The 22928-nt window shown below is 45.8% G+C and overlaps 2 protein-coding genes across 2 annotated transcripts; both read right to left on the bottom strand.

Moving 5' to 3' along the window:
- Positions 1 to 7773: 7773 nt before the first annotated feature.
- LOC101782910 (purine permease 2-like) lies at positions 7774 to 8764 on the bottom strand. The gene has a single exon (XM_022824600.1). It carries the CDS (start codon positions 8762 to 8764, stop codon positions 7979 to 7981), a length of 786 nt encoding a protein of 261 aa, XP_022680335.1. The 3' UTR covers positions 7774 to 7978.
- A 6212-nt stretch (positions 8765 to 14976) lies between these two features.
- Positions 14977 to 16820, bottom strand: LOC101782498 (purine permease 2-like). The gene is made up of 2 exons (XM_004959471.1): positions 16077 to 16820; positions 14977 to 15072 (listed from the first exon to the last, which is right to left on the bottom strand). Exons 1-2 carry the CDS (start codon positions 16818 to 16820, stop codon positions 14977 to 14979), a joined length of 840 nt encoding a protein of 279 aa, XP_004959528.1.
- Between the last annotated feature and the right edge of the window lie 6108 nt (positions 16821 to 22928).

Here is a 22928-nt window from a genome sequence, read left to right as displayed (position 1 = left end):
GAAGAGTTTCATCCTCATGACACTCAATAGGTACAGTTACCTAGTTTCCAATCTTAATAACTGTGCACTAAGACTGACCAACTAATTCACTTCTCCTTACCAATGGTCCAGTCAAGAGTCAACCGACAATGAGAAACTTCTCAATAAATAGCGTGACCGTAATATACCGTTTCTATCATTCTATCTATCTCAGACATAGAGGGAGGTCGCAAGTTGGTCATGGCGCCCATGAGTGGAGAATGGCTAAGTGGTGAGAAGGGGTAGCTGAGGACCGCTAGATGGGAAGAAGACACATGTGACCAATAATAATTCTGTGGTAGTACGGGTGTAACGACCGACCCCTAATCTCCCCCAGTTAGGTTTGATCTCAGCCCTTAAACCTCCGTCAGTTGCTCTGTTGATCGCACTTAAGTGCTCAGTGTTCCGCCAGTTCTGCCCCCTGAGATCCGACCCCTACTGCTTCGTTCCTTTTTCCCGACCCTGGCGAGTTCAGCCATCCGTCGGATCCTGTTAATCTTCCTCACCGTCCGATCTTTTCCCCGGTGGACCCGCGAGATCTTTTTCCCGATCCCCCGCATCAGCCGCACTCGAGTTGCATGGCCGCCTCAGAACCTTCCTGCCGCGTGGCTCGCCTTCTCCGACGCCACCGCTCAGTTTTGTCTCTGGCAAGCGACCGAGTGGGTTCCCGCGCCCTCTTCCCCAATAGCAGCAGAAGCCCTCTGCACCCCCTTTCTGCAGAGCCTCGCTCCCCGCGCCCATCATCGCGATACCAGATCTCGGCCCCGGAGACCGATGTCGCCCGTCTTTTCCGTCCTTCCAGCAACAGTTGCGCCGCCCGGTCGTCGCTACACGACGATTTCCCCCACCGCCAACTCCGACCGCGGCCACGACAGTTCCTTTCCCCGCCCTATCAGACGCCGCCCGACAATCTGTTGTTCCGCGCTCTCCCCCGCGCCGCGTCTGCTTGTTCTCCCACCTGTGCGCCCTCGGTCCTAGCGCCGTTTAACCGGTCGCTTCTATCACCTCTTCCGCACGGCGACGCCCGCTTTCTGCCAAATCTCAACTACCGGTCTACCCGCGCCTACGCCGCCCTGACGGAGTAGCGCAATGATCGTTGGCGTCACCCCCGGAGTTCTGTTGCACCGCCCGGTTTGCTCAATCGCTGCCACGGCAGAGCACTCCATTGCTTCTCCCCGGCCTTCGCGCCGCTTCCCTTCTCTCTCTCTCCGCGACGCTTCCGTTCCTCTGCTCCCGCAGCTATAAAAAGGAATGCCCCGTCGCCGGAGTCTCCTCCGCTTTTGTTGCCCTTAGTTCCCTCTAGCTCCCTGCTCAAGCTCCTAGCGCCATCCGCCCAATCTTGAGAAGTTCTTCTCCCAGTTCCTTCTCAGTTCATCCAAGTCACCCCGCAGCTTGCTCCCTTGTGCTGCGCAAGAGCTCTCTTGCGATCTGCAAGAAGCACCGCCGCCGGAGCACCGCCGGCCTAGGTCCCTGCTCAAAGCTTTAGTTCCGTGCCCAAGTCTGCCTCTTCCCAACCCCAAGCTTTCCTTTCAGGAAGAAGGTGAGTGCCGACCCTAAGTCCGCCTCGACCGACCCCTCCTATCCGCCCGACCCCAGTTCCGTCTCGTCCGACCCTGTCTGTTTGCCGACCTTTGTCCGCCTCGCCCGAGGGTCTGGCTGTGATCTTTTCTTCAACTTAAGGGTGTAAGTGTAAAACGTGGGAACCCTTCAGCGCTTACGTCCGAGGATCCCAGTTATCACACCCTCTAGTTCAAGGATCAGACCACTCGTTTCTTTCCTACCCTTACCTGTTGATCATCGTCCGCTCTCTCCAACCGCCTCCCACTCCTGCTCTTTGTCGCAAGTTTCTGGGCTCAGGAGAGCCAGTGTTGCGGTCAAATCAAAACGTTTAAGCTAACCTTTGCATTGCATCCGTGTAGAGCTGCATCTCGCTGACGGCTTCTACGAGCTGCACCCGACGCCCGAAGAAGAAGCTGTAGCCGAGTTCCCGCCCGCTGAAGTCGAAGCCGCCCCCGAAGTCGAGCAGTTTCTGCCCTCTTTGTTTGCAGGCAAGCCCCGGTTGCATGCAGATCCTATGTGTTCTTGTCAAACTTGCACATGCCTTCCGAATAGCACGTTTGTGCATTTACGTTTAGGAGTTGTGTGAAACCCTAGATGCATGACTTAGTGACCCTTGATAGGAGCACTAGCTGTTGGACCGAGTAGCTGCATTACTTAAATAGGAGACGGTAAAAGCCGAGTGATCTCCTGTCACTCGCGAGTTGTAGGAGTTGCATGTTTACTCTCCTATTACAACTATAAGGACGGTGGACGGGGCAGGGTTTGGTAACTCTTTGGTGGTGGGATGGTCGCCCCGTCTGTCTATGAAAACTTGCTAAGGCCCGACAGTGGTGGTGTTCGTGATCAAGTGTTTGAAAGTACTAGCCTCATACTTAGTATGGGATGAGGAAGCCTAGTACCTGATTGAACCTAGACGTGAGCGGTCGCCCCATTGTTCTTGGAATGGAGTTTCCCCTGCTGGTTGTCGCACGTGGTGGCAAAGCGTGGTCACAGGACGGCAGAGGCCGGGTCTGTGGAACCTTGCACCAAAGGAAATGGGCCCGACACGGGTTAGGGGATCGATGGGGAAGGCCGACACAGGAAGCGACCTCCGGGTGCGCGGATGTCGTGGGGCTAGGTTCACCATGCATGGTTAAAGAACTCGAATCGATTCGTCTGCCTCTCACAGTTTGAGACTTCTTGATCGCTATGTCACCCTGAGTAAATAAGGAATCTGATGATGGCAATGTTGTTGTTTTTATATATAACTTGTTTGGCCCGATGTTTGCTTAGAATAGGTTGCACAACCTAGACTGGTAAGTAAATCTAGAACCGGAGCTAAAACTTGAAAATAGGTTACTGAGTGCTTTTGGCAAAACAAACCCCTCAGCCAAGAAGCCTTGCATGTCTAGTTGGGAGAGTAGATGGCTCCTCCCCGGTTAAGTCTTGTTGAGCTTAGTAGCTCAGCCTTGTTGTGGCTCCTGTTTTTCAGGTGAAGTTGCAGTTCCCGACCCCTCCCTTGTTGGCGCTTGGCCGCCCCAGCTCCCGCCAGGCTGGACGGTCGAGTGGGACCCCTCCTCGGATGGCGAGGAGAGGGCTCCGTGATGTTCTGGTTGGCCTCGCCCGGACGTCCGACCCCGACGAAGTCTTCCGCTAGTGTTTTTCTCTGTTGTCTTTTGTTATAAAACTCTGATGTTAAAATTTTATGATCGAACTCTTAAGTAAGACTGTTTAAACTCAGTGGACTTGTTGTATTCTCTGTAACCGCTCACCTTCGTGTGGGTTTGCTGAACTCGATCCTGTTGAAAGTGGTTAAATCGGATGAAGTCCGACGACGCTTCGTGTTAGCTCGAGTTAATCAGGAGTGTCGCATGTCAGGCGGCTGAACTCTGATTAATCAAGTTAATCCGAGGTGGTTCCGCCACAACGGGGCAGATCCATAGTGACTTGGCTAAAACTAGATTCGTCACTAGTACTGTTAAAGAGCAGAATTTAGCTTTCATAGCTCTTTTGGAAACAGGAAAAAAGATTTCACCCAGTCCACTTTAAATAACTTTTGTGGGGGGTAGAAATTACATATGGTATTGGACACAACCACATGGCAGATAAGAAGGTATTCTTCTCGGAGTTGATTTAGATGAGCTAGATATAGGAAGTATAGATGAAGGAGATTTTTATGTGAAATTCAGACTGAGAACTAGGAAGGATAACTTTCAATTTGTGTTCGTGGCTGTTTATGGGGTAGCACAACCTGAATTCAAAGAGGCTTTCCTTACAGAACTAGTTCATGCCTGTAGCAAGGAAAATTTACCTATTGCGCTTGGGGAGATTTCAATATCATTAGGAACCCAAGTGAAAAAAACAATGAAAGATATGACGACAAGTGGCCTTTCCTTTTTAATGCTATCATAGATAGCTTAAATCTGAAGGAATAGAGATGTCGGGAAGAAAATACACTTGGGCTAATTCTTTAAAGACTCCAACCTATGAAAGATTAGATAGGGTGCTGGTCAGTACGGAATAGGAACAACAATTCCCACTAGCCATGGTGGATGCTTTGAGTAGGGAAATATCAGACCATACACCTTTACTACTTAGCACTGGACAGGAAAATAGGAGCAGGAAACAACCTATGTTTAAGTTTGAGTTAAGCTGGTTATTAAGGAATGATTTCTTTGAACTACTAGCTGATGTATGGAACAAGGAAAGAAAAGGATCTACTCCACTACAAAAATGGCAAAACAAAATCAGGAGACTAAGACAATTCCTAAAAGGGTGGGCAAAAAAAGTGAATGGGGAATATAAAAAAGAAAAACAAGAGCTCCTTAAAAGGACGGAGAGTTAGACAAAAAAGCAGAATCACAGCTGCTAAGTCAGCAAGAAAGTGATTTAAAACAATGTATCCAAGATAGACTAGTTCAACTTCTGAGAGAAGAAAAGATCAAGTGGTACCAAAGAGCAAAAAACAATAAAATGTTGAAAGGGGATAACAATACAAAATAATTCCATATGATAGCTAATGGCAAGCATAGAAAAACTAGAGTTTTTAGGCTTGAATAGGAAGAGGGGATTATTGAAGAGGAGGAGAACCTTAAAAAGTATATAACAAAATACTATAAAGGTTTATTTAGATTCCAAATGAGCAACAACTATTCTACGAATGAGTCCTTAATAGAGGATATTCCTCAAGTAACAAGGGAGGAAAATGAGAGGGGATTATTGAAGAGGAGGAGAACCTTAAAAAGTATATAACAAAATACTATAAAGGTTTATTTAGATTCCAAATGAGCAACAACTGTTCTATGAATGAGTCCTTAATAGAGGATATTCCTAAAGTAACAAGGGAGGAAAATGAGATTTTGACTGAAAAGTTTACAGAAAAAGAAGTTCGAGAAGCCATATTCCAAATGAAGCATAACAAAGCCCCAGGATCTGATGGATTCCCAGTTGAGTTCTATCAGATTTTTTGAGCCTCATAAAAAATGACCTAATGGCCATGTTTGAGGATTTCCAAAGGGTAAGTTACCATTGTATAGTTTAAATTTTAGGATAATAACATTAATCCCTAAACTCAAGAAGGTCAAGATGATCCAGCAATATAGGCCAATCTGTATATTAAATGTTAGCTTTAAAATATTCACAAAGGTGATGGCTAACAGATTTACTCTGGTGGCTAATAAAGTGATAAAACCATCTCAGACTGCCTTCTTACCTGGAAGATACATTATGGAAGGGGTGGTTATACTACATGAGACAATCATGAGTTGTGTAGGAAAAAATAGAATGGGATAATTCTCAAACTGGACTTTCAAAAAGCCTATGATAATGTTAATTGGCCTTTCTTACATAGTTACTGAGGGAAATGTTGGGGTCAAAGTGAATGATGATATTGGATATTTCTTTCAAACAAAGAAAGAGCTAAGACAAGGAGAGCCCCTGTCCCCAGTGTTGTTTAATGTGGTGACTCCCAGTGTTGTTTAATGTGGTGACTGATATGCTAGCAGTTCTAATATCTAGAGCTAGGAGAAAGAGCAAATTGAGGGTCTAGTGCCCCATCTGGTAGATGGAGGATTATCTTATCCAATATGCATATGACACAATCCTTTTTATGGAAAATGATATAGAATAGGCTAAAAATCTGAAGTTAGTGCTAAGTACATTTGAAAAACTCTCGGGCCTCAAAATCAACTTCCATAAGAGTGAATTGGATCGTTTTGGGGAGGCAAAAAACATAGCTAAAGAATATGTGGAGATATGAGTGCAAGGAAGGAATAATGCCTTTTAAATATCTTGGAATTCCTATGTACCACCATAGACTTGCCAATAAGGATTGAAAAGTGGTTGAAGTGAGATTTCAGAAACAACTAGCAAGCTGGAAGAGTAAATTATTGTCAGTTAGAGGAAGGCTGGTACTAATAAACTCTTTGTCATTTCTAGCTTACCAATGTTTATGATGTCCTTCTTTAGAATACTTAAAGGTGTTCTCAAAATACTGGACTACTACAGGTCTAGATTCTTTTGGCAATGTGATGAACACAAAAAGAAATACAGATTGGCCAAATGGAGTATTCTGTGTGTACCAAAGAGCGTAGGAGGACTGATCATATCAAACTTGGAAGTACAAAATAGATGCTTGTTAAGCAAGTGGCTATTTAAACTTCTGAATGAGGAAGGGGTATGGCAAAAATTACTTAGAAGAAAATACCTAAGTAATAAGACTTACTCAAGTGAAGAAGAAAAAGGGAGATTCACAATTTTGGGCTGGACTCATGGAAATAAAGGATCAATTCATGGCAATGGATAGGTTTGAAGTGCATAATGGAAAGAAAACCAGATTCTAGGAAGATGTATGGATTGGAAAGGAAGCTCTCAGGGAGAGATTCCCATCTTTGTTCAACATAGCTAGGAGGAAAGATGACACTGTGGTCAAGGTCTGTGGAGCTGTCCCCCTGAATGTATCATTCAGAAGAGCTCTTACAGGAGACAAATTAAATGATTGGCTAAAATTGGTGGCTGAATTAGTAGATCATGGCTTGGACGATTAGAAAGATAGTGTTGGAACTTAAACAAAAGCAAAGAATTCTCAGTAAAATCCATATATAGAGAGCTAATGCAAGCTGAAGGAACTCCCTCCTTGTGTGCAACATGGAAGTTAAAAATACCATTAAAGATCAAAGTATTCTTATGGTATTTGAAAAAGGGAGTGATCCTAACAAAGAACAATCTTGCAAAGAGAAGATGGCAAGGTAGTACCAAGTGTTGTTTTTGCAACGAAGAAGAGACGGTGCAACACCTATTCTTTGATTGCCACTTAGCAAGACGCATTTGGAGTACAATTTTCTTTTCATTTGGAATTCAACCGCCTGTTAGTGGTCCTAATATGCTGGTTCTTAGGCTAGAGGTTATCCTCGGAAACATAGAAACTAGATGATTGCAGGGGCTTCTGCCTGTGTTGGGCTATTTGGTTGAATAGAAATGATGTGTTGTTCAAAGGAACTATCACTAACTCTTTTTTGCAGGTAATTTTCAAAGGGATTTATTGGGCAAGGGTACGGGCAATGCTTTCTAAAGAGGAAGAGAAAATTGATTTGAAGAAAAACTTTAGCCAACTTGAAATCACTGCTTTGGATTTCTTCAATAAATATGGATGGAACTTTAGGAGAAGATTGTTGCCTTAGGCTATCTAGTGTCAGGGCTGATCTTGAAAGGTTTATGTGCTGGTGGTGTGGGTCTTCCTTCAGTTTATCTGGGAAACTGTCTCTAAACCTGGGAGCTTGGTCTGTTGTAGTTCGATCCAAAGAAGTATTAGAGACCTAGTTTAGTCTTGTTTGAACTTTGTTTTGGAACCTGAAGTTTCAGGAGCAGCCTAAGAGCTGTATGTATTGTGTCCAGGTTGTAAGTTGGTGGCTGTAGATATCCATTTGGGGATGATCGAGCCGGGCAATGTTCCTTGATCTAAAAAAATCGTGGGGTGCCGCTAAAGATGAGAGGAGGCAGAAGAGTAATGGAGCTGCGTCTGCACGAGGAGAGGAAAATAATCTGCCGCGATCGGAGGGTAGAAGAAGGCATGTTGGCCGTCCGATTTTGATTGAGGGGACAAGGGACAGTATGATCCTTTGACTGAAAAGATTATTTTGAGAAGCATGTTGTAAGCATCACCCTTTTCGGCCTTTTGGGTACACGTAAAGCCTACGGATCTGCAGCCAGCTACCGCGCGGGAGGCAGCACGCTGTCGGAGGGGCAGGGCTCAGGAGAAGGAGATGTCCCAATCAGGTGAGGTGTGAGTTGTGACCGTCGGACACCGAGCACCCACTTCACTGGGCATCAAACTGCAAGCTTCCTGAAGGATCCTCCAACAAATAAAGAAACCGAACGATTGGACGGATTGATCCTGTAATATTGCTCGATGTGCATGGCCAGGCTAGTGCAGAAGTGAAAGGGGTAGTCGACACGTGGCACGCACATGGAAGTCTTTGTTGACGATCATGCCGACGGTGCAGAACGCGGTGGCGACGAACCCCATCACCAGCTGTATCTCCACCACCAGCGCGTACGTCACGGCGCGCCCGCCGTCCGCGGCGTGCTTGTACGCGAGCTCGACCAGCGGCATGATCAGCCCGTACAGCACCGCGGCGCCGAGGGTGAGCACGAATCCCAGCCAGTACTGGCCCCTGCTGACGCCCGCGATGCGGTCGGAGGACACGTGCAGGCCCAGCACGACGGCGCCCGCCGTCAGGAGCGCCACGGCGTTCACGGTCGGCGCCGTCAGCCGTTGCCGCACGATGAGGAACGCGAAGAGCACCGTGAAGATGAGCTGTGTCGAGATGAGGATCGCGGAGGTGGAGACGGGCAGGAACTCCAGCCCGTAGGCGTAGAGGAAATTGTCGGCGCCGATGATGAGGCCGATCCCCGCGGCGGCCAGGTGTATGCGCGGCGGGGTGGGCAGGAACCTGGCGCCCCGGTCGCGCGCGCGGCGGCCGGCGTAGGCGGCCGCCACGGCGATCAGCAACGGCGGCCAGCCGGCGGTCTGGAACCACGCGGCGAGCCACTGCCGGTGGCCGCCCTTGTTGAAGTAGAGGCGGCTGAGGAGCTGCCCGCCCGTGACGCCGACCCCGAGCATCACGCAGTTGAGCGCCACCAGGAGGCGGTGCATCGCCTTGCTGCGCCCGCGCGCGGGTGGTGAGTCACTCCCCGCTTCCACGTCCATGGTGAAGGTCGTGCTGCGGCGAGCCGTGCCTGTGTGGCTGTGTCTATATATGTGTATGTGCACGAGACGGACAAGATCGAGGATGGCTTGCGTCCGCCTCAGCTCGTGGTAGGTTTGGTCGTTTCGAGCAAGGCAACTAGCACTAGGCAACGGTGATGATGGCACCGGTCAAGGATTTATAATCCCACTCTCTGAAGATGAGGGGCGTAGTGCACAGGACCGTGTGTATTAATTATAATTAGCAACTGTCAAGATCACATCACACACGGGATGCCACTTGAAGGATGACCTGTACAAATAACGTGGCTAATAGCCTAATAGTGTAATGTTTGCACCTGTTAGAAGTGTCTGGACCATGTGCAAGGAGATTAATTTGGTAGATTACTTGTACATGCACCTATACGATTGTGGGCCAATGATTTGTTGTATGGGATCGCACCTCGACCTCTTTCCTGTCAGTTTCTTCATTCATCTTATCTCTAGGCTCATCTACCACAATCGCGAACCATGAACATAGTAGTAACTAGGGTTCCCTAACTCTTGTTGTGCCAAGATCAATCAAATGCAAACGCACGTTTTCACACTTAGCACATGTTAGAGTTCCCAACTGCACGCCTGCTATATAAGAAGGGGTTCTTAATTGGTTAAACCTGGAGCAAGAATAGGCACGGGAGAATAAAACCACACCCCAATCTTACGGATCAAGGAGGGATGTGGAGATTTGAAGACCACCGTCGACCACTGCAGGATCGGATCACCATCGGTCATCAACACTGACACAATGACATCTCGCGCTAAACGAACTCATCTGCGGTGTCGAGCAGGCACATGAACATCAGTGGCCTAAGCGGCATCTACATCTCCTCTGGTCAGTTAATTAAGTGCTAATTAGTTGCAATTAGGCTAGATGAGATCTTACGGGGATCATGAAATCAGTTCTAATAGAGGTCTTCAGAACGAACATGTCTAAAGATAGGTTCCTCTTGATCATATTCCTCTATTGGATAACATCGAGATATTACTACTGTACTTGAAACTACAATAGAAAGAAAATTTTATGTTCATTGTCTTAGCACCGTTTGTGTCAGTGGGGAATTTTCTTTAAAACGGGACCTCTACACTACTCATAGAAAATCTGGAGGCACTTTTACTAGGCATCAATCTAGCCACATTTTAGTATTGGAGGGGTATCTTATATGGACTTTTATGTGAAATTTCATCTCCAAAAGAGACAGCAATAAATGGATTTTAGAGTCTATTATATATGGTGCTACTCATGCAAAATCTAAAATGCTTTTTGTCTGAATTAGTCCACTCTGGCTACAAAGAAAATTCTGTAGATAATGATCGAAGGGGAATTAATCATTATTACAAGTCCAGTCGAAAAGAATAACGACATTTGGTAACATTTGTCAATTCTTCTTCAACGCCATCATTGAATGATTGGATGAGAGAGGTGATAGACCTGTCAGGTCACAAGTTTACTTTGCTGGGTAGTTCGTATTCTTGTGAGCTTAGAATGGAGCAAAAAATTCCTATCATGGTGCAAGCCTTTAACTATAAATAAATTTCTCACTACACTCCTTTGCTACTTATACTAGAACATCATTGCATAATGCCAATCAACCTTTTGTTCAAATTTATTTGAACTTTGTTGGTTAGCATGACTTCATTTCTTTGGCAAAATGGGTGATACAGAAAATACAATTTATGCATTGCATTCCGAAGTTTAAAATAAGGCATTTTGAAGTGAATTAGCTAAGAAGAATTATTTTGGTGCATGGAAAAAAGAAGTAAGTTTAGATGAACTTGATAAGAATTGGAATACAATCTGTTGCAACATGTTGATAATTTAGAGCCTAAACACTTCCTAAGAAGAGATTAGGTCGATTACTAGAGGGGAGGACTTTAAATGGTTCCAATGATCTAGAGCCACACGCTTAAGGGGCAATGATCTAGAGCCACTGACTGGGATAGTGAAACAAATATATTGGTATACTACTTAGAATATGATCGATGGTAACCAAGAGAAATGTATCACTTATACATCTGATTGTTATTAAAAACAGACGCAAACGGATGTGATATGCGTGCTAAGGAGGAATGATATCACGACTTCCTTAGGATATCTAAGTCACCACTAGTTGGTTCAACTCCAATATTTTACCCCACGAAATCAATTATATATGCAGGGAAGTGACCTACACTCAAATCACATTACTTGACACAAGAAACCGTAACCAAATCATACTTTTGTGCACAAGCCCCCAATGGTCTAGGAGTTTGGGACCATGTCATTTTAGGTTAATTTTGTTATAATGCTATAGGTGTGGATAATTTGGAAGAAGGTATTTAAGCTCTTTGGGTTAATTTCGTCATAATAGCAGAACTAATAACTTATAAGTAACTATTCGGGTATTTTTATTAGTCTTTTCATAGAGGTACATATAGGTGGGTATTAATCAAAATCAAGCATATATTGGGGTAGTTGGCTTAATTTTTCATAATAGCAAAGCTGATCATGTAGAACATGTTAGATCAAATAGCTTTTGTTGTCAATGGTAATTAAGTCTATCAAATTAAAAAATATGATGTTTGGCTCTTTTGTGAATTTTAAGGATTTCTTTTTATTTGAGTGCATCTTTGACCTAAGTTTGGGATATTTGTATATCCCTAAATTTGAAGTTATGGCAACTCATGAATCTCAAAGCAAATTCAACCACATCCAAACGAAACCTTGAAAGTTTGTAAGTACTACTACTTGGTTGTAATTTGGTGACACTTCCCCCTTCGCTTTCTAATATTCTCTTTGTTCTAAATTGTAGGTTATTTTAGCTTTTTTAGTTCATAGATATTATTATGTATCGAGATAGTCTAGGTGCATAATAATATCTATGAACCTAGAAAAGTCAAAATGATCTACAATTTAGAACGGAGGGAGTATGTAGTAGGAGTGTCAATCCCTCCTTTTTCATGAAATAAAAGTATCTGAAATATCCAAGTGAAGCAGATAAGATGCAGCCTATGCTCTTGGCTCTCCGCGGATCCAGCGTTCCAGCCGAGTGTGGTGTCGTTAACCGATGGTGGACGTCTTGAATGACATGTCGGCTTCAGGTGTTAATGGAGCTATCGCAATGCGCGGTGTGGATGTCGACCGGCCAGAGGCGTAAGACCAACCGTGCACGGCCGATTTTCTCCGTTTTCCGTTCTCCTGATGTGTGCGGTCACAGTACGGAAGCAGTGGCCAGTGAGTATTATCTGCTGGGAGCACACACTGGGGCATTGTAAACAAGTGGCTCGGCCGAACGTCGTCAGAGAAAATGCATGCCAGATGCTGACGATCACAGGCCCATCTTACAAAGGAGTACAATAGCCAATCGGCCTCTTGAAAGCCCAACCACAGGACTATCAGCAGCTCGGTAGATCAGATGCAAAAACGCAATCAGTGGGAAGGACGAAGGAGCGAGTGAAGGACTGTCCATAGGTGGACGCACCGACCGAGCCGCACAAGAAGGGAAACGGCGTGCGTGCTCGTGTTAATGGCAGACTGCACTAAGTCAGAAATGATTTGTGGTGGCACGTTGAAATTAACGTGTTAGCAGACGGATTTTTTTTAGAAACAGAAGAGGTGCAAGCTCCCTACCGGTTATATATTAAAAAAGTTGCAGAAGTAATATAAATTAAAATAAAAAATACCAAAAAAGGAAGGAAAAGGAAACGAGATTAAGAAGATGGGGAGGGAAAGAAAACATTGTACCCCTGCTAAAGGGGGGTAAACGCTTGAAGCCAAATTTCCATTTGTTGTAGATTTCTTGGTTTTGCTCTCAGCAAGATATCTTTGAATTCAGAGATGAATTTGTTTGTGCATATCCTTGGAGTTGGTTCCAAGTTGTTGAATAACCAACCATTTCTTGTTGTCCAGATGCTCCGTGCCATCAAAGTGATGATTTCCATGTAGAAGGGTACCTGTAATTTGTCTTTTATTTGTGAGATGATGTTCGTAGCCGTTCTTGTCGAGATATAAGTTACCCTATACTGTTCCAGCAGGCTTTGGCAAATCTACAGCAAAAGAAGAGGTGTTTAACTGTTTCTCTTTTCTGCCAAATACACAATTCGCAAGTGTGTGACTCCAGTTGCATGTGTCTTCTCCCCAACAGATCCCTTGTGCTCAGTCGATCTTTGAGTAGCAACCAGAAGAATATTTTGTGTTTTTTCTAGCATTTTGACCTCCATAACCAATTAAAGCTTGGATGTACAACTCGTTGGCCAATGATTGTTTTATAGGCTTTCTGTGTCGAAAAATTCGTTGTTCCCCATATATAAGACCAAATATCATTGCTTTCAGCTGGCATGCTTCGATCAATAAATTGTTGCAGGTCTAAGAATTGGCTATGAGCTTCTGCAGAAAGAGGAAGGTTGAAGTTCTGAATGAAAGGTGTCCTTCCAGTTGCTGCCTTGTATGTGCTATTAGTTTCTTTGGCAAATGAAAACAGCTCTGGGTATGCTTGGCTTGGTATTATTCCATTCCAGAGATCATGCCAGAAAAAAACCGTTGATCCATCAGCTATCGTAGCCGAAGTAATGCCCTTGAATTTATCAAGAGTCTTAAGAACATCCTTCCACCCGAAAGACCCTTTAGGTTGTGTACCTGGTAATGTACCATTATTATAGTAGCTGTTCCAGAGCAAATTGACCCATGGAGTATCTGCCTTTGTGTAAAATTTGTGCAGAAATTTCATTAGGAGTGCCTCATTGTGTGCATTGATGTTGATAATTCCAAGACCCCCACAATCCTTAGGTACACACACCATTGGCCATGCTGCTTTTGAAGGCTTTCTAGAACTAGGGTTCGCCCCCTCCATAAGCAGTGTTTTCTAAATTTATCTATTTGTTTTACCACACCTTTATGCAGTCTGGTGGTGGAGATGTAGAACACAGCCGACGATGATAACACTGAATTGACCATTTCCAGCTTTCCCCTTGACTTAGGAACATTGACATCGAGTTTAATCTCCCTTCAATTCTCTATAATAGCGGCATGAAGTGTTCAATGTTTGGCTTGGCCGTTCCCAAGGGCAATCCTAAGTAAGTGAATGGCAGTGTACTATGTTGGCACTCAAAGATGTTTGCTAGATTGGCTAATCTTTCATTTGTGATATTCAGGGGCATCATTGTCGATTTCCCATGATTAACCCTCAAACCTGTTGACAAGGCAAATATATGCAAGATTTCTTTCAATTTTAATAGTTGCCTGGGACAAGCTTCCATGAAAAGCAGAGTGTCATCAACATATTGCACTATTGGAAAATCTGCTCCTGCTCCCTGTGGTATGGGAAGTTTGAAATTTCCTAAGTCTTTTTCATGATTCACTATGGTTTGAAGTAAATCGGCTGCCAAAACGAAAAGGAGAGGAGATAGAGGATCTCCTTGCCTTACTCCCCTTTTGCAGTGGAACACTTTCCCTGGGGCTCCATTTAGCAAGACTGAAGAGGTTCCTGTTCCTAGAATGTCTTGGATCCAATTCAACCATCTGGGCCAAAAGCCTTTTTGCTTTAGTACTTCCAATATAGCCTTGTGCTCAATTCTATCAAAAGCCTTCTCAAAATCCAGTTTGAGGATGATTAGCTCCCTTTTAGACCTTTTGCAGATGTGCAAGTATTCATAAGTCCATGCTAGACAGTCCTCAATGCTCCTAGTTTTGATGAATCTATATTGGTTTTGGTGAATCAGACCCATGATCACCTGTTGCAGCCTTGTCGCCAGAAGTTTAGTGATTATCTTTAGGGTCGAATTGAGAAGGGAAATGGGCCTGTAATCTCCCACATCCATCAGGCTTTGTTAGCGGACGAAATTAGCACCCGTCAGCATAAAAGTGATCGGGATCGCTGGGTCAGTACCCACCAGCACAGTGGCCTCTGTGCTGGCGGGCGCTTAGGTAGCCCGTCAGCACAGAGCCCACTACACCCCCTTATCTTATCTCAGGGCCTCCCATCCTTATCTTCATTTTATCGTATCTCCTAGCCTCCCACCCTTATCTCCAGGAGCCAGCGGGAGGGGCGGGCGGTGGGGCGGCTTCGGCGGGCGGTGGGCGGGCGGCGGCGTGGCTTCAATGGGCGATGGCGGCTTCGGCGGGCACGGTGGGCGCGGCTTCAGCGGCAGGCAAGCTTCGACAGGCGGTAGCTTTGGTGGGAGCGGTGGGGCGACTAGCTTTGTCATCTTCGGCGGGCGCGGTGGTTGTTGTCGAAGCAAAGATAGTCGTCTTTAGCAGGCGACAACGGCCGGTGGGGCGGGCGACAGTCGGCAACGACCTGATTGCGACAGGTATGCATTTTTTAATCGAAAAATCAGCTGTGCTGGTGGATGATATAACTGCCCGCTAGCACAGAAAGCCTCTGTGCTGGTGGGTGGCTAATGTCGCTCGCCAGCACGGAACGATCTGAGCACCCACCAGCACAGAGCGTCATTTGTGCTAGCTCAAAGTTGCTACCGGGTACTCGATCTACCATCACGGAACCTTTTAGCCGCCAACGCAAACCTTCTATGGCCTGGCGCTGGCAGTACGGCGATGCCGCATGCAGTGCCAACTCCTTCCCGGCTGTGTTAGGCCGGCGACTCGATCTGTAGCCACGAGGCCACGACGGGTCGACGGCACTCGCCATCACGCGGACCGCGTGGGTTTAATCATTTAATGGGCGGTGCTACTATTACTGGATGCGGTGCAGAGTAGAGTAGGGTAGTAGGCAGGCTCTCATCCCAATATTCCATGGCGTTGGAATGGCTGAAGATGCATGAATAGGGAGTTCCGCAGTTGTCATTGGGCTTTGACTGGTGTCAGTGTCAAGCAGAAGTGCAGAACACACATTTTTTTTTATTAAGGGGGCGTGGAGCCATGCACATCGATCGGCAGCTACTCTAGTATACAGAGGCTAGCCGAGTCCCAACACGCTGTGACCGTATGGGACTGAACACCAACACCGAGCACTCACTCCACTGGGCAACTAACTGCACTGCAGTCTGCAGTTGCTCTTAGAATCGACAACTCCACGTTATCGAGCACAGAACGGATCGACCGGATCCTCTCGAAAAGAAAGAAAGGAACGAATCGACTATCGATAGGATGCATGGAGGGACTGATCGCTCCACACGCTATGCACTACGCTAACTGTGTGCTCCTCGTCACGTTCCAACAACATATATGGTATTGCTAGCTCAATCAACGTGTGCATTTGCGAGCGGCTAGCGGAGAACGAAGAAGTAGCACGTAGGCGTAGGCATAGGCATACGCAACAGTGGCGACACGTGTGGCACGTACCTGGAAGTCCTTGTTGACGACCATGCCGGCGGTGCAGAACGCGGTGGCGACGAACCCGATGACCAGCTGCAGCTCCACGGCCACCGCGTACGTCAGGGCGCGGCCGCCGCCCGCGGCGCACCTGTACGCGAGCTCGACCAGCGGCATGAAGACCCCGTACAGCACCGCGGCGCCGAGGGTGAGCGCGAAGCCCAGCCAGTACTGGCCCCTGGTGACCCCCGCGGGGCGGTCGGAGGAGACGTGCAGCCCCAGCACGACGGCGCCCACCGTCAGCAGCGCCACAGCGTTCATGGTCGGCGCCGTCAGCCGCTGCCCCACGAGGAGGAACGCGAAGAGCACCGTGAACACCAGCTGCGTCGAGATGAGGATCGCGGAGGTGGAGACGGGCAGGAACTTGAGCCCCCAGGCGTAGAGGAAGTCGTCGGCGCCCGTGATGAGGCCGAGCCCGGCGGCGGCGAGGAGGACGCGCGGCGGGCAGAGAAGGACTGGAGCGCCCCGGTCGCGCGCGCGGCGGCTGGCGTAGGAGCCCGCCACCGGGATCAGCAGCAGTGGCCAGCCGGCGGTCTGGAGCCACGCGGAGAGCCACTGCCGGTGGCCACCGTTGTTGTAGTAGAGGCGGCTGAGGAGCTGCCCGCCCGTTATGCCCACGCCGAGCAGCACGCAGTTGAGCGCCATCAGGAGGCGCCGCATCGTCGTCGACTTGCTGCGCGCCGGCGGCGAGTGGTTGCGGGCTTCCAAGTCCATACCTGCGGTCGTGCTGCGGCGGCCGTGCCTGTGCCTGGTGTCAGCGTCGTGGTAGCCTGGTAGGTTTGAAAGCTACTAATAGCAGCCTACCACTACGCTTTGGACTTTGGATGCAACGGTGACGCTGGCCCAGGATAGTTTCGCTCTTCAAAGACACGTGCCTCTTAAAGGAGAGATCACAGGAGCGGATCGATCATTGGAGGGAGGACCGAGGAGACGTGGCACGGATCACGTATCACGGATCCACCGACGCAGGATGGCTGATGCATGAGTGGGAGTGTTGGGCCTCTCTGTAATTTAATAGACTAAGGGGGTGTTTGGATACGAGGTGCTAAACTTTAACAGTGTCACATCGGATGTTCGGATGCTAATTAAATGGTCTAAACATGAGCTAATTATAAAACTAATTGCAGAACCCTATGCTAATTGGTGAGATGAATCTATTAAGCCTAATTAATCCATCATTAGCAAATGGTTACTGTAGCACCACATTGTCAAATCATGGACTAATTAGACTTAATAGATTCATCTCGCAAATTATACTCCATCTGTGCAATTAGTTTTATAATTAGCCTATGTTTAATACTCCTAAGTAGCATCCAAACATCCGATGTGACAGGTGTTAAACTTTAACACGGTGTTCCCAAACACCCCCTAAACTTCGTATTTGATGCACTGACTAAAGAAACGGACTAATATTTCCTTTAGTCAGGAACTAAGTTTAGTCCCTTGGTTCCCGTGACTTAAGGATATTAAATTAGTTGAACAATGATCAACTTACTCCTAATTATTGCTGCTCCTGACTTTTTCCTTCTCTGCCTTCCCACGCAAGCATGCATAGCACACGCGAGCAGCGGTGCGGGGGTACGGAGGCAGTGCAGGGGTAGGACGGCGGCCCGGCAAGCGGCCGGCGGGCCGGGGCGGCAAGGGCCGGTAGCGGGGTGGCGGGCGGGTGCCGAGGAGGGTGGGAGCGGCCGGCGAGGAGCAGCGTCGGGCGGCGGGGACCGGCGATAGGGCAGGTGGCTGGGGGGTGGGTGCCGGGCGGGCGGGAGCAGCGGCGGCCGGATGGCCGAGGGCAGGGGAGGGAGGCTAGCAGCGGGCAGGTGGCCGAGGGCAGCGGGGGCCGGTGGCGGGACGGGGGAAGCTGGTCACGGACGGACATTAATGAGGAGTACTGTCCAGGATACCTTTTAGTTCCCATAAGCAATCCATTAAGGATTAAAGAGCTAAACTGAAAGTTTAGCAACTTTTAGTCACCCTATTTGACATTTTAGGGACTAAAAGGAGCTAAACTTTAGTCCTTAGACCCTTAAAGTTTAGCAAGGCCAAACCGGCTTAAGACTAAAGGGCTAATTTTACATTTACGGGCTTGAGTGATCATGTCATCACGACCAAGTAACTCACGTGATCATGTAGTATTTTATTAACTACTACTGCCACTACGTGTGTGGACTACAGTAGTAGGCTTGTCTATCAAAATTTACGCGGACAAAATGTCTGTGTATGAAATACCTAATCTTTTTAGTATTTTTCATTTATTTTGATAGGCTTTTTCGAGTTAATGTTTGTAGTTTTGTTGTAACACACATTATTAATAAGATTACAATTTAAGGAATATTATTAGAGAGGCTATCCACATCACGCGATCCACATAATCAACACAGTATATTGTTAGACTATTAGATGTGCGCAGCGGACGCACGGTACCTTCTAGTTTTCTCCACATTATAATATGTCCCCGTACCTGCCACGCACATGAACTCAAACATGGTTCTCAGTTGTTCAAATATACGGAGTATGCGTGATCTCCTCATGAAGTGTCAATTAATGATAGCATAATCATCAAATTTGATGAATCCGAGTGAAGAAAAACTGTTTTTTTTAACTTAAGTCGTGGTGCACTTAAATTGTTATCGGTAGAATGGTTTTTTTGTCCTCGTATCAAATGCTTTGGATGTGTACTAAAATACTTTGATTTGGAAGGGTTTTCGTAATTGTTTCAGTAGATCTTTTGTGGACTATAATATTACGATTTCTATTGTAGCTTCATTATTAACAGAAATTACAATATATGTCACGCTCTGAAATTTTTGGATTTTAGGATGTGATTAGAAATTATAATTAAATAACAATTTTCTCATAATTTTAAAATTTTTCCTAACATTTATTTTCTTGACAGGTAATTTAGTATAGGGAAAAAATAATTGGTTGTTTTTCTGAATTAAATAAAGTGGTTGTGTGTGTTGCATTCATGCTGGTGCATTCTGATATTTCTTGAGTGCAAAAGTTTTTAAGGGGGTGTTTGGATATGAGGTGCTAAACTTTAGCAGGGTCACATCGGATGTTCGAATGCTAATTAGGAGGATTAAACATGAGTTAATTACAAAACTAATTGCACAGATGGAGTCTAATTCATGAGACGAATCTATTAAGACTAATTAATCCATCATTAGCAAATGGTTACTGTAGCACCACATTGTCAAATCATGGACTAATTAGGCTTAATAGATTCGTCTCGCGAATTAGACTCCATCTGTGCAATTAGTTTGTAATTAGACTATATTTAATACTCCTAATTAGTATCAAACATCCGATGTGACGGGTGCTAAAGTTTAGCATGGAGAGCCAAACAGGCCCTAAAATGCGTTTATGCGTCTTTCAAAAAAACAATTGGTATTGTTTTTGTGAATTAAATAAAGTGGTTGTGTGTTGCATTTATGCTGGTGCATTTTGATGTTCTTGAGTAAAAATTTTTAAAATGTGTTTATGCGTCTTTTAGACTTTTTTGAGAATTTATTCTCATATTTCTAGAGCTTAATCCAAATTTTGGAAGGTTATAGATTCCTTTTCATGAGCTCCAAACATTTTATTTGGATTCATCGTGTCCCAATATATCTTTGAGTCGCAGTACTCCCGGAGCCCATATGCGCCATGGCCGAACCTCTTCGAGCTTATGCAATTTGGCCCCCAAGGAACTGTAATTTCTACGAATTCCTTGAGTCTATGCTCTTCTACAGCTGAAAGCCATATATTCTTACAAATTAGACCCAAGCCATGCTCAATTTCCTTGCTCTCTCTCCCGGCCCATTCTTTTCTTTATTTCAACCCGATGCCAGCAGCCCAGATAACTCTAACATGAATGGTGCTGTGTCCAGTTGCCAGGCTAGGCCTGCTTGCAATCAGCTTGCCTCCTCCGCAAGACGAAGATCCAACTCGAGGTCGACTCGGACTCCAACACAGCCACACCTTCGATTGGAGTTGTGCACGTCCAAGCCGGCCCAAAACGGGGTATTGTCCCGCCACGTCATCCTCTCCTTTTACCCAGTTTTGCACGGCAATAACCTGTGCCCTAGCTCAGTACCTCCAATCCCTAAGCTGGCGCCGCCGTCGTCGTGTCAAACTCTGTACCCAAATCCTTCACGCCCTGATGCCTGAGCTCCAAACCGTCGCTGCAAGAAGCCCGTCACGAAGGCCATCCCGAGGTCACCGTTACCGAGTTGCTGCTGGAGGAACACGTACGTCCAAGCTGAAGGTCAAACAGTAACCGTCCTCATCGAGATTGGTCTCAAGCCGTCGCGTTCGTCGCCGTCGTTCATCGTTTGCCTTAGGTGAGAACACCAGCACGTTGCCAATCTCCTCCTTAGTTTCGTTTTGCATCTTACCCCACTGATAAAAAACTCGGCATTAGTCACGGTTGGTAGGTCTCAAATCTCTCTAAAAATCATTCGGGATAAAATTTTCGAGATGAAAGTGGGGTCTTTAGTCCCGGATTGTTCAACCGGGAGTAAAGACCCCCTTTAGTCCCGGTTGGTAGGCCTCAAATCTCTCTAAAAACCAACCGGGATTAAAGGGGTGGCCACGCCAGGCGCGGCACGTGCCCATTTAGTCCCGATTTATTTTTCCAACCGGGACTAAAGGGCATCCATGCATGTGCATGCATACACACCTGCATGGCGCATGACGTATCCCTTTTGTACTTAAGACTTTTTTATAATAAAATCAAACTAGTATTTATACAGATCAAACTAGTGTTTATACAATTACTATATATACAATTCTTAGTATACTGTACAATTCTTAGCATATTATATAGATCAAACTAGTATTTATACAATTACTATATATACAAAAATTTATCCCGATCATTTCTAGGATCCTCCCGTCGAGGTGTTGCTCGGTGCGTCTAATGCTCGTCCGCTGTAATAAAATTCTCCTTGTGGATTTATCACCTCATCCACTAGGAATCCTACGTGACCTTCACATATTGCCCCTATTCTATCCTTCTCCAAGATGCTAAATTGAATACTCCACATCTGTAATTTGGAAATATGCGAATGTTACACGAAAAATTAAATATAAGGAGCTAGAAAACAATTAACTATTAATAGTTTTATTTTACGTACTTTCATCTCATGCGGCGTCGTCACGCCCTTGGATCCCACAAAACTGTACAGGTGCTCACAGATATAGTAGCCGCATAGATTATTCCCGGGTTCCTGTATTAAGCACTTCAGTGGGGAAAAAATAAGTTATGAAATATTCGTGTTATAAAATGTACAAAATATGCAAACTTCATACATACCGGGAAATCTGTTTTGAATGTAAGTTTTTCTTTGAACGGACCTTTGTGTTTCTTGAGGAATTGTTTCCATATGCTGCGGATTAAAATAATGAATGATACAGTGGTAGGTGAAAATTTAGGAAACAAACTTTTGCATAGAGATAAAGGACCAGAATTATTACAAGTTTAGAATGTCTTGGTAGTCCGTCGGTGGTTTACTCAATGAATTGAATACAGTGACATGGCTTCTATCAGTCTCAATTATTAGGAGGATCCAGTGGAAACTAAGTACGTAAATGTTCATATTAGAACTAACTAATATTAATCAGGTAAGAAAAAAGAAAATAAAAATAGACGGTACCACACTTACTCAAAGTTGTATGGCAGTAGTATGTAATTCTTGTAATGTTGTTTGTCCACGGAATTGTATACCGTCTCCAACATTTTCTCTAGCTGCTCCCGTATCTGCTTTTGGTTAACTAGGGATGGATCCATGAAGTCAACATGTAAGTACGCTTCTCTGCGGCACGTCTGAATTAGCATCCTACATAAAATAGAAGACGAAGTTAGTAGGACGATCCATGGACAAAAAATAATGATATGAGCCAAAATTTACATATAGATAAACAGACACTTACAAAACCCAGCTGATGAGAGAGACATCAAGGACATCCTGATGGTACACTTCATATATATCCTTAAATTCCATCCATAAGACTTTCTCGCCTTCGCCGAAAAACTCTACCAATTTTACCCAAGACCGAACATTTCCCTCTCGTCGCCAGACTGCTTCATGTACCTTTTATGGAATTCGTACACCTTCGTGGATAGCTTTCGTACCAACTCAGACCTTACTAGAGGTTTGCCTAGCTCAAAGGTCCATTTCGGTACAACTGGCTCTAACTAGCATATCAACTCGGCCTAGACATTCAGCAAGAGGCATATCAACTTGCCCTAGACATTCAGCAAGAGACATATCTGTTTCTTAGATGAATTTCACGATATGTATTTGTTGATCCAAGGGTACTGCTGCTATCTTTTTAGTATTTTTTCTGGTAGATCTCCGAGGTGGGGGACAATACCACTTGAAGACGACTTTTCTTTCTTTTTTTTCCTCTCATCATCCTTGACTAATACCCGGTCGTAGTGTGGCATCGTCTTCTTGGCTCCTTTTGACATCTTAATAAAAAATTGTAATTTTCTTGGATCTACTAGTGGTGGCTCCATCTCCTTTGCTTTTCTTTCTTCGGCCCTTTTTCTGAACCACTCCCTGCATTCTTCTCTGACTGCCTCCCATCTTTCCGCATCAGTTATATCGGTCGCCGGCTTCTCAATGGGTTCATGCTTCTTTGCTTTCTTCTTTTGCTGACTTGGCTTGGAAGGTGGTGGTCCCAACTTCTTCAGTGGTGCTGCAGGTTCCTTGCTTGATGCGGGTCTTAGTCCCCACGATGGTGATCGGGGAGGGGTGTTGTCATCATCGTCGCTCGCACCACCAGGATGTGCTGAAGATGGAGACCGTGATCGAGCAAGAAGCGACGGTCCCGGTG

The sequence above is a fragment of the Setaria italica genome, chromosome II (assembly GCF_000263155.2).
Source record: "Setaria italica strain Yugu1 chromosome II, Setaria_italica_v2.0, whole genome shotgun sequence".
Taxonomy (NCBI): domain Eukaryota; kingdom Viridiplantae; phylum Streptophyta; class Magnoliopsida; order Poales; family Poaceae; genus Setaria; species Setaria italica.
This window is presented reverse-complemented; position numbering and strand designations above follow the sequence as displayed.